This window comes from Triturus cristatus, chromosome 10 (genome assembly GCF_964204655.1).
Source record: "Triturus cristatus chromosome 10, aTriCri1.1, whole genome shotgun sequence".
Taxonomy (NCBI): Eukaryota; Metazoa; Chordata; class Amphibia; order Caudata; family Salamandridae; genus Triturus; species Triturus cristatus.
The window spans coordinates 429,876,484-429,889,986 of record NC_140593.1 but is presented as its reverse complement, the minus strand read 5'-3'; the positions used below and the strand labels follow the sequence as shown (position 1 = coordinate 429,889,986).

At 39.8% G+C, this 13,503-nt stretch overlaps 1 protein-coding gene across 3 annotated transcripts in view; it reads left to right on the top strand.

The window, feature by feature from the left end:
* Positions 1-13,503, top strand: part of MPP7 (MAGUK p55 scaffold protein 7) — a 915,371-nt gene that overhangs the window by 684,890 nt on the left and 216,978 nt on the right. The window contains exons 15-17 of one of the 3 annotated variants that reach the window (XM_085631774.1): positions 10,832-10,852; positions 10,965-10,976; positions 12,265-12,306. The exons of 1 other annotated variant lie outside the window; for it this stretch is intronic. In XM_085631774.1, the coding sequence (XP_085487900.1) occupies positions 10,832-10,852; positions 10,965-10,976; positions 12,265-12,306 (75 nt within the window). The remainder of the gene's footprint in view (positions 1-10,831; positions 10,853-10,964; positions 10,977-12,264; positions 12,307-13,503) is intronic. One more of the 3 variants, XM_085631772.1, reaches the window with a different exon arrangement.

Genomic DNA, 13,503 nt, shown 5'->3' with positions numbered 1-13,503 from the left:
CGTGCGCGAGCGCGATTCTGATTGGCTCTTAGATCTTAGTAAACATTCGAATCGGCCGAAACCAGGAAGCGGCGGCCGCCATTTTCTCTCTCGCACTGAGAGTGATGTTTAAAATATTAAGCCCAAAAACATGTAAAGGGGCTGTTTAGACAGCTCCCACACACATAGCCATGTTGAGGGAGTCCCCAAAGATCCCCCAAGGCCAAAAACGGAATTTTTATTTTTTCGCTAATTTCGCCGATTACGCTTACCGTACGCGTACGGAAAAAAATATTTAAAAAAAAAAAATTATCCACACTCTCTCCACCCCGTGTGCAATTGCTGCCCGAAGGGCACCAATTGTGCATGTCTTAATACACCTGAGATAAACTAAAATATTTAAAAAAAAAAAATAATAAAAAAAAAAATTATCCACACTCTCTCCACCCCGTGTGCAAATGGTGCCCGAAGGGCACCATTTGTGCATGGCTTATGAAATATACAAAAAATTAAAATATTACCTTTCAAAACGAAGTGCATCATATGTCCTCCATGTGCGCACGGTGCGCGAAGCTCATCGTGCGTACATGGCCCATCTAGCGTAACGTGGGCACGCGGTGCGCGTAGCGCACCGCGTGCCCACCGTGCGTGCACGGCACTAACTGCGTAAAGTGGGCGCACGGTGCGCGAAGCGCACCGTGCGCGCACGGAACGAACTGCGTTAAGTGGGCGCGCACGCCACGAATGGCGTAAAGTAACTTAGCATTTAAAAAACCGTGCAAATTCACTGAAAAAACCATAGGTTTCACACACGTTATAGTTAGGAATTAGCATTTAAAAAACCTTGCAAATTCACTGAAAAAACCATAGGTTTCACACATGTTATAGTTAGCGGAAATTTTACTGAGAAAAAACCAATGAAATTCCCCCGTTATAGTTAGTGCAGGCAACTATAACTCACGCGACCGCAATCTTCTGCTGATGACATATGTGTCTTTATGAAAAAAAAATATTTGTAATATATGTATAGCTAAAAATGTATGGAAGAAGACATGGGCAAATAAGTGTCTAAATACAGTATTAGCATCAGCAGAGGATTGCGGTCGCGTGAGTTATAGTTGCCTGCACTAACTATAACGGGGGAATTTCATTGGTTTTTTATCAGTAAAATTTCCGCTAACTATAACGTGTGAAACCTATGGTTTTTTCAGTGAATTTGCAAGGTTTTTTAAATGCTAATTCCTAACTATAACGTGTGTGAAACCTATGGTTTTTTCAGTGAATATATATATCATCATGTAACTTTATTCGGTCATTTGTACAAAAACCACCAAAGTATACAGAAATAAAACATAGGTGTATTTACAGTTAAAAAGTATTAAAACATTACTTTCTCGAGTACAAATGACAGTCCCAAGTCAAAGTTAAAAAAGACATAAATATGGTTGACCTAATCATACATAAAAAATGCAGAAGCAGCTGCCAGTGCATAAGAGATACAAAACCATATTTACAAGACTTAATATTTAAGATACATATACAGCATGGGAAAGTTAAATGTGACAACACAGCCACGATAAAAGCTTTTGGCGAATTATCCAGAAGGAGAATAAGAAACGACTAAGAGCAAAGACTATTAGCCCAGAGGTGTCTGTTTTTAAAATTCGGGTTGGCAATCTGGTACTTCCTTGCACCCAAGTTGAGGCATATTGGTCTTATCCACCTCCTACGTATCTGCCGATACTTGGGACAAAAAAATAGAAGATGTTCTTCAGATTCATTAACTTCGGTGCAGGCAGGACAAGAATCTAAAACTAAGCCAACCGCCTCTTTCCCAGGAAATTTCAGGAGCATGTTGCCATATCTGAACCTAGTATACAAACTTTTGGCGAGGGGGGCGAGATCAGATCAAGGAAGGGTTCAAATAGAGAACATGATTTTATATTTAAGAAGTTAGATGTTAGCTGACTGCTTGTTTGATTATTAAGGTAATGCTCCCCCACTACCTTCCAATACATAGCCTTAAGGCTCAAAGTATCACGTATAATGGCCCTATCTGGGTGCTCCCACAAGCCCGTCAGATTAAGTAGTTTGCACCAGTTAGCAATGTGTTTAAACCATGGTAGATATTTTGCACCATTAATCGCCAGGACCTCCCATAATGAATTGCGATAATCAATAATTGAGAAGTTGTCCATAGGCCCAAACAGTAAATTAGGGGTCTCAAGGCAGCCAAGTCGCCAATTCTCTTTAACCCAAGGTCGCAAAAAAGTGGGGTGAGTGGTGTTGTAATAGGTAGCGAAATGAGAGCCCTAGCAAAAGTGTTCTCACAGATCGTTAATTTACTACCAGAAGTGTATCCCCACATCTCTGCTCCATACAGGGCTCCACTTTGGGCTTTGGGCTTTTGCACAATAGATTTCTAGAGCCGGCGAGAGGGGTTGGGTATAAGATTGTTTAAGAAATCTTAATGTTGATTTAGATCTTTGGCATAGTGTTAGGAAACTCTTCCTCAATTGATATTCCCAGCTAAGTGTCTCGTTCAAGCCTATGCCTAGATAATCAAAGTTTTTTTACCCGTTCCATGGGTTCTTGTAGGATCTTAATCTCCCGTAGGCACCCCGTACTTTACCGAACACCACATATTTTGTCTTTGAGGTGTTCAGTTCCAGTCTCCTTTCCCTGCAAAAACCCAGAAATGTATCCAATAAGATTTGCAAGCCCATAGGTGTTGTGGATATTAATAAGGAGTCATCTGCAATTTGCATCATTCTCTGTTAATTCCCCGTTTTCCCCACATCTGACCTGGGCATAATTATCCTTATGAAGTCTGGCCATTACGGTCACCAAATCCTCTGGGGCGCCTTGGTCAAGCATGGTCTTCCACAGCAGATCACGCGGTACCAAATCAAAGGCAGCTCGCAGATTCACAAAGGCTACATAGAGCCGCTGTTTCCAAAGTAGCACGTACTTCCATGTTAACAGGGAAAATCTAAAAGCTTGGTCGCACGTGCTAATTTTCGAGCGAAAACCCGCCTGAGCTGAGGACAATATCATATTATCGTCCATCCATCCTTGAAGTTTATCTAGAACGTGCCTGGCAAAAACCTTCTGTAAATTGTCTATCAGACTGATAGGTCTAATTGGAGGGGATAGCAGCATCGCCCTTCTTGTAAATATTTATAATCTCTGCTCCCCTCCAGGTTTCCAGAATATCCCCACCAGCTGCTATACAATTAGACAAAAGGCTTATGTACGGTGCCCATATCGTAGTTTCTGATTTGTACAGGTCTCCCGGTTTAAAATCAGGGCCAGGAGCTTTACCTGCTTTCAGTCTTCTAATTGCTGACACGGTATCCTCTAGGCTAAAAACTAGTGATAAGTTATTTGCGGTCACATCAGGGACAGTGGTTTCTAAGTTTAGGGCAACCCGGTCAGTATATGGACTGACAAGGACCTCCTCTTCTGAGTATAATCTCGAAAAATGATCCACCCAAGCCTCCGGCTGAATGTGATAATTATTGGAGGTGACTTTATCCAAACTGCCCCTGGATACAATGTGCCAGAACATGCGGCTATCTCTAACTTGAGGTGCTGAGACCAGGTCGTTCCAATTTGTGTCAGCATAATGGCTTTACTAAGCGCTACTCTATAAATATTATGAGCAGAAATGATGTCAGTTCTGGAGCACTCTCTAACTGCTATTTGTAGTGCCTTCTTAGCTCTCCTGCAATCGTCATTAAACCAATTGCGATCCCTTGCACTAACAGGCCTTCTACCAAGGCTATGTTTGGAAAAGACTGATTGTAAAGCTTCAAAAAGCTTGTTATGTACTACAGTAACATGCAACATTTTGGGCGAATCAATACTTCCCTTTTGGCTGAACAGATTGGTTAAGGAGGCCACAAAGACCTTATATATTCTGTTCTAAAGGTCCAGGTCGGCTTGAACTTTAGGCCATGTAACTCTTCTACGGTTATTCGTTGTACACGGTTCTACTATTTTAGAAGTTTGACAGTGAGCATCCCTGTTCAGGTCCCTACCCTTCAGTTTTAATAACAGAGAATTATGATCACTGTCTATCCTTGGTTCGATGGTCATGTCTTCCACTAGCGCCCATATTCTAACCAACAAGAATATAATCTATGATGCTTGTGTAAGCACCCCCTAAGTCAGATGGAGTTCTCCCGTTGCAGGCCCTCGGACTCCTACCTGCAGTTAGGGAGGCAATCTGTAAAGAGACGTTTGAAAAACGTTAGCCGTATTTGCCAACAACCAGATTGGGAATGCCCCATATCTCATCCTCCTCCTCAAGCGAAGCACTTAATAAGGGGGAGGGTTCGAAAGCGGCATTAAAGTCCCCCGTAACTATAATTTTAGAGTTTAATTGATAACCTCCCACCAATTCATCTAACAGTGAAAGTACCGAAGATTCGCTACTAAAAGGTTCTGACCTGGGATAAACATTAAACAAGGTCAGAGTTAAACCAGACGAGAAAGTAAGCTGAATCCCCATAAGGTCAAGCGAGTTTATTAATAGTTGCTTATACCTACAGTATAGGGTATTTTTAAATAATATTAGCAGTCCACCACTGACCCTACCTGTTGTTTTTGGGGGGATAGCATCCACACAATATGTGGTATAACCATTTATGTGCACCTTGTCTACGGCCCAGGTCTCTTGGAAAACACAGATATCAGTGTTTCCTATGGCATTAAACCATTCAGGATCTTGGAGCTTAGAATGTATCCCCACCAGGTTCCAGGATATTAGTGTTACTCTACTGTTTAACTCATGTCTACCGGCGGAGGCACCCCCATGTGTATCTGCACTACTTGGGAGAGCCTTATCAGTGGTTTGAACGAGCGAGCATTGAGGTGAATGGCACTGCAACAGGAGTAAAAATGTGGCTGTACCAATTGTATTATTGGTTATCACCTCAGTAACTACAGTCGGCAGTTTCACCGCTAACGATTTGGTAGGAAGGTTGGCACCCTGGAGCCCAAAGATGAATACATTATCAGAGCTCGATGGATCTACAGTAGGTGCATTAATATGTAAATCAAAAATGTGCCTTAGCTCTATATATGGACGGTCAGTGATAGGTTTCTCGATAAATCCCCTTACAGTCTCCCTAGAATCAAAGGTCCCCATAGCTTCCGAACAAACATTAAATTGTGATACAGACATGTCACCCCTTGGCAGGGCTACATTCTCAGCTCTTCCTCCAGTTGATGGGGTCAAGGGGATCAGTCAATCGTTATCATCCAAAGTGTTAAAGACATCAAAATGATTAACTGGAATAGCATGTCTATGCTGCCTCTGCCCCCCAGTAGATACTCCCCAAACGGTAACTGTGCGGCACGGTGATGTTTATAGAAATATCCAAGGGGTAAGATGCTGATCCCAGTTTGTGCCTTGGACCAATTACCTGCCCTTTCTAATATTGCATGAACTAAGTCAGGTGACCCGAAGGAAACTACTATACAGTCACCTTCTCGAGACTTGTTCGAATTCCCTACCCAACTAACCCGTCTCACCATTTTGAATTCTGAAAAGAGCGGATTTCCTGACCGTTTCCTCATATTTAACTCATATAATGATTTGTTTTTCAAATTAGTCCAATGTTCCAACATTCCCAGGGGCAATTTGGGGACATTGGCTAGTACTATAGTATAAGGTGTTGCTTCTGGAGGTAGGTGAAGTGTGTCGGTACCTAACAGTTCTCTCCCTGATTTATTATAGAATCCCTTATTCCTTAGGGGCTGTGCTTCCTCACCGTGTACATGTTTGAGCGTATTGGGGAGAGATGTTTTTTGAATATTTAACAGCTGTTGGGTGGTACTTTGGGTGTTGATCTTATAAATAGATCATACATCTTATAGCTAACACACACTATATATATATATATATATATATATTCACTTAAAAAAACATAGGTTTCACACATGTTATAGTTAGGTGGATATTTCACTCGTAAAAAACCAATGAAATTCCCCCGTTATAGTTAGTTCAGATAACTATAACTCGTGCGCCCGCAGTCCTGCTCATGACGTCACATATTACATCACTCATGACATGGTCAGTGGCATCACTCATGACATCATCCTTGTGATAGAGTGGCGGTCGCGCGAGTTATAGTTATCTGAACTAACTATAACGGGGGAATTTTGTTGGTTTTTTACGAGTGAAATATCCACCTAACTATAACATGTGTGAAACATATGGTTTTTTTCAGTGAATTTGTACGGTTTTTTAAATGCGAAGTCATGTATGTATTATTATTTTTTTTATATATTTATTTTACAATAAACTACATATGAATTTTTTTTTTTTTAATGGTTTTTCACCGTGCAATAAAAAATAAATAAATAATTAAAATGGTTTTTTATGCCTTCGGGGTCCTTCAGGGACCCCCTGACAAAGGCTAGGGGGTCAGGAACTCTCTACCCTGCCCCCTTTTCACGTTCGCCACCTTCCTTTTTCACTCTCGCACTGAAAACAAACCAAATGGCGGCCGACACTTCCTGATTTCTACCGATTCGAACGTTGACTGACATGTAACCTCCAATCAGAATTACGCTCAAGCACGTTGGGGTGCGCGCACGGTGCGCGCACGGTGCGCGGCTATAGATATTTATGTGCTTTAACTGCAATTTTCTCAGGAACTACTGAACAGATTGACTCCATATATGCAAAAGGCACATCCCTGACCTGAGGACTACCTCTTTGCCAAATTTCAAGTAATTCTGTTCAGCCGTTCGGGCTGTACCTTCGACTAAAGGTCCTATGGGAAAATGCATGGGGAAAACGCGTTTTGGGACCCCCCTTTTTTCTCGGCCCCCGCTTGACGAATCCCCCTGAGACTTTCAGGGTAGGAGCTGAGCGGTGCGCCCCATTAGTTTTGAAAATGTCGCGAAGATTCGTCAACCGCCACCAAAGTTATTCAAAATAGAATTTTGAGACTTCCTATGGAAACACAATCCTAACTATAACTATCTACTGGCGACCGCCAGTAGATAATATATACACACATATATATATATATATATATATATACACACACAAACATATTTATTGGTTCCACCTTGAATTTTAGATCTAGCCGAAGGACCACATAAAGCTTGCAAGATAGCTAAAGTGGTCTTTAGGCTAGACCTAAAAATCAAGGTGGAACCGGTTTACAGGTGGAAAACTTTTCAGACCAGCAATACATTTGTTCCGCCTATAGAGCACTGATGATCAAAAGTTGCTGTATAAACACCTTCTTAGAAATAGATCATACATCTTCTAGCTAACATTACTAATCAGGCATATTGAAGCATGAAGAAGGCCACACTAAACTGGGCACAATTAGCAGGTTGTTAACATGAGCACTGGCAGATCTACACAAAGCCGAGACTACTAGAGCAATCTTAAGTCAGATTCTCTTATTGGCTTGTGAAAGAGAATATGTGCTCAGAGCACTTACATGTTTTGACACTTGACCAAATCCATAATAAAAGATAAAAACAATAAAGTGGTTTGAGCTTGAAAACCATGTTTATGCCTGAAAGGCAAACATTATTTGAAAACAGACTCTGTAATGCCTTACACAAAGTCTTTGGGATATAGAGTTCGACCCTCATTCATTGCTGCCGTAGTCTCTGAACGTTTGTCAGGAAAGTTGGACATGTTCCCAAAGATTAATGCAAAATCAGAATAATGTCAAACCCTTTAAATTGTAATTCCTTCCAGATGGAAATAAATAAATGTCTGTCCTCTGTCTGCACATATTTACTTGTGCTATATAATCCATGCACTTTAGATAAGCTTCCAGCCTGATAATGCAGTCCGCGTTGTGAACAGTGTGATTTGTTCCTGAGTGAAAGATGAATCGCTTCTTATATTAACTAGATGGAGCTGTTTTTTCCAGCAGCTACTCCACTATATCTGCATAGAAAGTAAAATACAACAATTTTAATAAGGAAAATAATTATTTTAGTTCACAGCTTTTTGGCAAGTGTTATTGGCATAACCTTTCTCATGCACTGCAGTTCCTAGGGAGTCAGATTGAGGCCAGAATTTCAGGCTCTCCACATATCAATCATTTATGTTTAAGAAATGTAGATGGAGCTCAAGTACGTAGTTGGTGGTTATACTGAAAATGTGGCCTGCATCGGGCCCTTTGACTTAACGTTCAACTCTGCTGCCACTTCCGAAACATTCACCAATGTTAACTTTTCAGTTTAAGAATGATTTTTTCCCTTTTCTTCACTTAATTAAAATGTCAGCTCTTTTGTCATGGTATCTCAGCAGCAGCTTCTTTAATGTCTATATTTTTTACTTTTAGTCTAAAGGTTTGAAGATGTCCATGTAGATGACCTTTTTGGATGCACATTGCTATCCATAAATAAAATCAGTTAAAGAGCAACACTGTGTGGCATAGATATTTTAATGTATTGTGAGAAGCCAGGGTCTGTTAGCTAACAAGAAATTGAAAGAAAAACTTTGGCAGAAGATCTCCTTTTAACCTATGAAAGTATGCATACAACATTTGTGCATTCTCATGTTAGTGTACTAAAGTCAAACATTGTTGACTGCAAGTGCTTGGTTATCTGTGTCGTACTCCAGTATATAAATGTGAGTCCTAACTAAAACATTAAAAGATCCTGTGGCATGTATTACATAATGAATTTAATGTGTGATAAGTCAGTTTACTTTTGATATGGAAACTAGTTCCTTGTGCATTGCAATGCATGTACTAAGTAAGAGGCATAATGATAAGCCAAAGAGGCAATAGCATGATCTGCAGAAGAAATATTTCTCTAGATGAAGCCAAAACCTATTCTATATATATTTTAAGGATTTGGTACCAGTGAGTATTTGAGGCAACTTTGCTGTCTAACCAGACCTAACAACGGGATTTGCAGGGGCTTTTATCATTCTTTCAAATTTCAAAGATCGCATCAATATGCCAGGTGGGGATATCTCGGTAAAAAATGTAGAATGTATTGTGGACCTAAGAAGACTCGAAGTGCTTGTTATTTATATGTTGGAAATGCCAAGTGCAGGTGTGTAATTACATGTCCTGCTATATATTCCTGTCGTTTTAGAGAGACACTATATACAAGATAATTATTTTTAAGATATCTATAGAACCAAACCAATTGGCCATTATGGATCTATGTATTTGGAAGCCCATAACTATCACAAAAAAGCTGTTTGTGCAGTAAGGATGGAGTTGAAATTAGATTAACACATACAAGTTAATTAGAGAGATCATAGGCTTGGTACCAATGAAGAGAGTTAGTATGGCTAAAAGAAATAGGAGAGTTCCATGACTGATTTAGTTAAATGCTCCACTGAAAGACCTATTGCTTTCTTGGCTTTCTGGAATTTTGGAGAATTATAACATTTGATTGTTGAAATTCCTCTGTTTATTATTAATGGACTAAGATATTTACTAGCATTAAAATATATAAATTAAAAGATATGCAGAGGTTGGTTTTGTTTTATCTTGCTTCTGCACACACATAGTCATTGTGTTAAGAAAGCTGTTTTTATTTATGCGTTACTGAAAAAAAGTTGCACAATGGTGTAATGACCTTAGGTTGTTGCTGGATAAGAGAACATTTTGAATTATTATCTCAGTTGAGATTACAGGCAACAAACATGGTCAATTGCTGGTATTGAGAAGTTGCAGAATGAGCACTACCTATGCACTACTAGCAAAGCCATCTGTTGGTGAGGCAATTCCAGTTGATTGGTTGCAATTGCTTTCACTTGGCCCTGTTATGCTGCATACTACTTTATCTTTTCATTTTTTATATCTTAATCTGCTATGACATATGTGATGCTAAAACTGCTACATACATGTCTATATCTTGTAGCACGTGTTTCTGTTCAGAGCTTTCTTTTGTTTTCATTAATATTCTTTGTAGTCACTAGAACTTTCATTGTTGTCTTTCTGGCGGCTGTGCAAGCCAGTGTCCAGAAGCCAATACATTAGCTAGTAATGAATTACATTTTTACCCACTGTGGTTAATTTAGGGGCTAGAACATATCTCATTAGTTTTCACCTCCAGTGATCTATATATAGCACACTTCTTGACATAGAGACATGGCTAACTTAGTACATGAAACATGTACAAGGCTCCTGAAAGGCTTTACTAGAAACGTCAATGGTATAACAAGAGCCATGCCGTATTTTCAGGCTGTAGCATACAGTTACAAAAGAGTAATCTAAATTAAACTTGTGTATGTAGTCCGAGGTTATCCTGAAAATCTGACAGAGCTGTGGACCTCTGGGCCACATTGAACATCCGTACTTTGTTTGTACCTTGATTTGTTCTACGACTTCATAAAGTAGAGGGATCCAACATATTTGAAAATCCATGTTGAGATTTCAGGATAACCATTCACTATGTAAAAGAGCATCTTTAAGAGTAATTGTATGTAAAATTGTACTATGTGGAAATCATGAGATTCTGTCAATGGTCCCACCCTCATCATGCTACGATGAATACCACTGGGTTAAAGCAACGTTTTTTTTTGTTGTCTTTATAAGTCTTTATTTGTAATATTGGACTTTAATGTCTGAAGTCAAAATGCACGTTGTGAACATGTCGAAGTCATCAATTGTGTTAATTTATTTACATTAGTTTCCCGGGATTAATGGTGGAGCATTTTCTTAGAAATGTAACTTTATGAAGCGTAGAAAATGCCTTCCCCAGATTAATAATAATGATAATTCAGAAGTTAGAGATGCATTGTTTCTTTACTTAGCCTACCCAGTACTGTATCCATTCTGTAAATACAATGACTTTCGAAATGTTAAAACACATCTGTTTTCTTTTTGGCTGATCTAAGATGAGGAAACTGTTGAGTGTGGTAGGTGCCTTTCTCCTTCCTACTATAGACTGACCTTTGTGTTATTCTTGAGCATTGTTTTTAGCACGTTTAATCATTTCCTTTCCCTTTTTTCCCATTTTCTGCTTCTCAGAGGACATTGAAGGTACATGTACAATCGTTTCGCTGCATTGCCCAATAATGCTGTTAGAAGAACATGTGTTCGGTATTAGACTGAATTTAGTTGAAAGTTTATAAGGCATTAGTGTGCTGTCCTGTCACAACTGTGATGCGCTCACAAGCAAAACCATATTGAAGGCAAATGTATCCTGTTTGATGTACATCTTTTGTTGTCCACAAACTGGTTGTTTAAAGTGCTTTACCACGTCACTTCGTATTTAATATTTAAATGATCACCAGAATTGGCCTATTCATTCCAGGAGGCATGTAAAATGGATATACATGAAAAATGTAAATATATGTAAACAATACAGGTGAAGTTATTAAGAGGTTGTGTTCCTCTTACAAAATGGCATAGCTCAAAGGGGCCATCCAGCGAATAATGTTACAATAGGTCTCCAAAACTAAGCCTATCAACCAAAGCAACGTTCTAGGATGCTTCCTGTTGGTGTTTGTTAGACATGCTGGACTGGAAATAGACCATTTTGCTCCTCCACACAAGATGGCTCCTTTAACAAGGGTTTGTAACCTGATTGTCCAAATACAGAATTGCAAAATGTATTTCTACACTTATAAAGAGGTGGTCTTTTTAAACAAAGGGGGAGGTGTTGACTTTGATATGATCTCCTTCCTCTATCTACTGTTATCTCAAACCAGTACTTTCTTCCAAGGCTTTTCTTGCAGACATCCATTACTTGGTTTGCAGTCCTCTGAAGAAGTATCTCTTCTTTAATCTTCAAAGCCATTTGTGGTGCCAGGGAAGCACAAAATAAAACCCATTTTCCAGTTACTAACAAAACGGTTTCTCATTAAAAGCCTTTCTGTCAAATTTGCCGAGCCAATGTCTAAAAAATAAAATTGAATTAGCAAAATAACACCTACGTATACCTAGAAAAATCAGTTTATTTCAGTTACCATGCAATATTTGCACATCAAGATGGTCACATCTACCAGTTCATAAAATATTGCAGAACTTTAGAATATCTTTTCAGTGTGTAAGGTGTGAGAGAACAGGCACATAGTTTCTTTTTTGGCCCTTTTATTGTTGAGGGGTTAGTCTCTGTCCCTGTGATATATATATGACCCCAGTATATGCAATATTGGTAGTCTTCATTTGTTAACACCCATAAATGTATGTTTTTCTCTCACGCTTTTCACATTAAATTTCAAAATGTCATGTTTTAGAATCTCTTCCCTTGCAGTTGTGGCTGGGTCTCTAACTTTTCTGCTTTATTTCTTGGCTTTTGTTGTGTCTGCCTTTACACTTCCCTCAGAAGATGGTGAATGTGCTGCTTATAACAGTGGATCCTATCTAGGTGAGCAATTGGATATGAACGCCCATTTCTTCCATGTAGTCATCTTGTGTGTTGTCTGCACTGTCGCTGGCTTCTTTCTTCGTTGGGCACCGGTGGTACTACATATTTAACATTAATGTGTCCCCATTTCAGAATACCAATACAAATGAGGCTCATTGGATTGGACACAATGGATTTTCACATGTAACATGAGTCTATGAGTCCGGAAATAAATGTTTCTTGACGTAAGCCCCATGTTGATGTTGTAATTGAGATTTGTTTTTCAGAACATTTATCATGAAACTAACATCAGTAGACAGTTTTAAAAAATGCATTCTCTTGTTTTCTTTGAAAAAAATGTGTACTCTTTACTATCCCTGAGCACCAGACTGGATCCAGATAATTCAGCGATGCTCCTGTGCACTAAGTGGCAGTTTGTGTCTCTGCAGGGACTCTGGACCACTCCAGAAGGGGAAACAGCCTTTACAATGAGGTTTTTACCTTGTTGTGCCTTTACCACTCATTTTTTAGCACGCACATTTTTAGCACGTGCATGCCTTTACAAGGCATGCCTTTACCACGCATTTATGGTAAGGTGGTAGGTGTGGGGGTGGTCTCCTCCCACAAATACATTATTTTGATATATAAAAACAATACTGCGTGGTAATGACATGCATTGTAAAAGCATGTTCATGGTGAAAACGTGTGGTTATGTCTTTACCTGCGTTGTACCGTCGTACAACCCTCCAGAAGTGACTGAGCAGAGCCGTATGTAAGCGCCATTCCTGTGCTCTGATGTCAGTTCCTTTCTTTTGCACCCATCAAAGTGTATCCGGAGCTCCTCTGCCACCTTAGTCTTCCAACAACTCCTTAACCTTTTCACAGTGTGCTAGGGAATGATGTCTCCATCAAAACAATAGGATTCAAGCTGTGCAGAGACTGCAGAAAACAGATCCTACTCACAGCCCGCATGAGATCGACCTTTGGTGCTTGGGCTCCATGCAAGAACTTTAAGCTCTACAAGTGTGCCCTGATGCCCCCGAAGGCCATGAGAGGCAAAACTCGACGTCACAGAGCCCAAAAAGAGATCACTCTCCTGTCCCTGGGGGAAATTTGTACTTCCTGCTCAGTCTTTTGGTAAACCGAAGTCCACACATAAGCATAAAAAGATGAAGTGTGACTTGTCGCCCTCCCGCTACCTGAAGTCAGGTGACAAGG